At 35.6% G+C, this 2,164-nt stretch overlaps 1 protein-coding gene across 1 annotated transcript in view; it reads left to right on the forward strand.

Moving 5' to 3' along the window:
- Positions 1-180: 180 nt before the first annotated feature.
- The window catches only part of LOC110011275 (olee1-like protein), an 8,569-nt gene continuing 6,585 nt past the window's right edge, over positions 181-2,164 (forward strand). The window contains exons 1-2 of the mRNA XM_020691337.1: positions 181-629; positions 724-1,020. Of these exons, the coding sequence (XP_020546996.1) occupies positions 473-629; positions 724-1,020 (454 nt within the window). The 5' untranslated portion in view covers positions 181-472. The remainder of the gene's footprint in view (positions 630-723; positions 1,021-2,164) is intronic.

The raw sequence follows: 2,164 nt of genomic DNA on the forward strand, positions 1-2,164 counted from the left end.
CTGTGGTGTATCTTTCGGGGGAAATGATGCCTTCTCGGATTTTTAGGGGGTTGGTTGAGTAGATTTTTTTTTCAACTGGAGTCGAAACTTTTAGGATTTATAAAAATTCTCTATAGGACGCCACATGTCCCCAGAGGGGGTGCTGGTCCTTATTTGATTTTGTGAGGAGGGTCTCCAGAGATCCTGAAGAAGAGTTACGAAAGTTTCCAAGAGCTCTCCCCAACAAATCACTAATTTAAGCGGGCAGAAATGAGAATCCTTCGAAGCGAAATGTGTTTTCAACCTTGCAGAAATAACAAAAAGTAAATTACAGCCTGCAGGACAAGTTTATACATAGAACCCTCATATCTTCACAACCACCAACAACTCAAATAAATCCTTTTTTGTACTCTTTCTCATTTCCGCCATCAGTCGAATATATAAATAAAGCCAAGAAAAATCCAAGTAAACAAAAAGCAGAAAAGAGGCAAGAATGACAAGACGTGCAATCGTCGTAGCTGGAGCTCTCTGCCTCCGCTCTCTCGCTCAAGTCACCAATTCCAAGAAGACTAAATTCATCGTCAGGGAAGATGTGTACTGTGATTATTGTCGTGCCACTTTCATCACTTATTTCAGCAATCGTATGCCAGGTACGTACATAACAAGAACAATACTACAAAATACATATAATTATATAGCTTCTTTTTTTACATGTACACATTGACAATATATGTACATATACAGGAGCGGAAGTGAAGTTGGTATGCAGAGATGATTTTGACAAAGATAATGTTACATTACGCATGACTGGGATTGTAACCGACGACAAGGGAGAGTACACAATAGATGTGGAAGATGATCATAACAGTGAAACCTGTGAGGTGACATTGGTGAAGAGTAGTATGCATGACTGTGCTGAGATTGTAAAAGACGGTTTGGGAAGAAAACCGGCAGCTGATGTTATCCTCACCACCACAGATTACTACCATGATAAGTTCCGTAATGCCAGTTCACTGACATTCTCCCCCAAGAAAAGGGCACCTGAATGCATTGAACTCAAAAAGGAGATCGAAGAACCCCCCCCCCCCTTGCATAGTCATTAATGCGATATATATATATATATATATATATATATATAATGGAGCTTAATTAATTTCTTATATGTTATAATCCATGTGTTTTGGGTAATATTAGGGAAGGATTAAGCATGTATTAGCTATATCCTGATGTGAATGAGTTAAAGTATTCTACAGATAGAGGAATTAAGCATGTAATATCTTATAATTTTTAAATTTTAAACTCTTGAAAGTACTTTGAAATTTTCGACTTGACATTCCAAAAGGCTTAATTACATTTGCTCGATGGCAACGGCGAAACTCCAAATATAGAAATAACAAATAGTAACCTTGAATTAATTATTTTCTGATAATTTCAAGACTCCAACCACCAAAATTTAAAAATGGCATAAATTTGTTAAGGTGAATAAAATTAATTGTTATTTATTTGGGACCATCCACCGCATAAAGGCTTATATGAAAAAAAAAGCACAAAATAAATTTTAAATTTATATTATGTATATAATTATAATTAATAAAAATATTTTTTATGCGAGCAAAATATAGTAGTGCTCGGCCCACTTAGAGTGAAAAATAATGAAATAAGTGCTAGAAAATAAAAAATCATATGAATGTATGAAAACATCAGTGTTATTGCTCGATTTTTGTATATAAGAGATAGATTGATATGAATCAAAACTCTAAATATGATATTACAATGCTCCTTTAAGTTAAAATGGTAGCATAAAGGTTAAAGCTTTTGTAGGAGGGTTCAAAGTGAAAAATCATGTCTTTTTTCATTGAGGTACCTCTCTATCTATAAACAACCACAAATTAGTTGGAGAAGCTGAAAATTGTTAAATAATGCTGAGTCGTCCTTAGATTTGGTGGATACTCGCCAATAGTTGGAGGATCCTCCTCTGATTCGGAGGGTTTATTGTAGTCTGTGGTGTATCTTTCGGGGAAAATGATGCCTTCTCGGATTTTTAGGGGGTTGGTTGAGTAGATTTTTTTTTCAACTGGAGTCCAAACTTTTAGGATTTATAAAAATTCTCTATAGGACGCCACATGTCCCCAGAGGGGGTGCTGGTCCTTATTTGATTTTGTGAGGAGGGTCTCCAGAGATCCTG

This window comes from Sesamum indicum, unplaced genomic scaffold, assembly GCF_000512975.1.
Source record: "Sesamum indicum cultivar Zhongzhi No. 13 unplaced genomic scaffold, S_indicum_v1.0 scaffold00164, whole genome shotgun sequence".
Lineage (NCBI taxonomy): Eukaryota > Viridiplantae > Streptophyta > Magnoliopsida > Lamiales > Pedaliaceae > Sesamum > Sesamum indicum.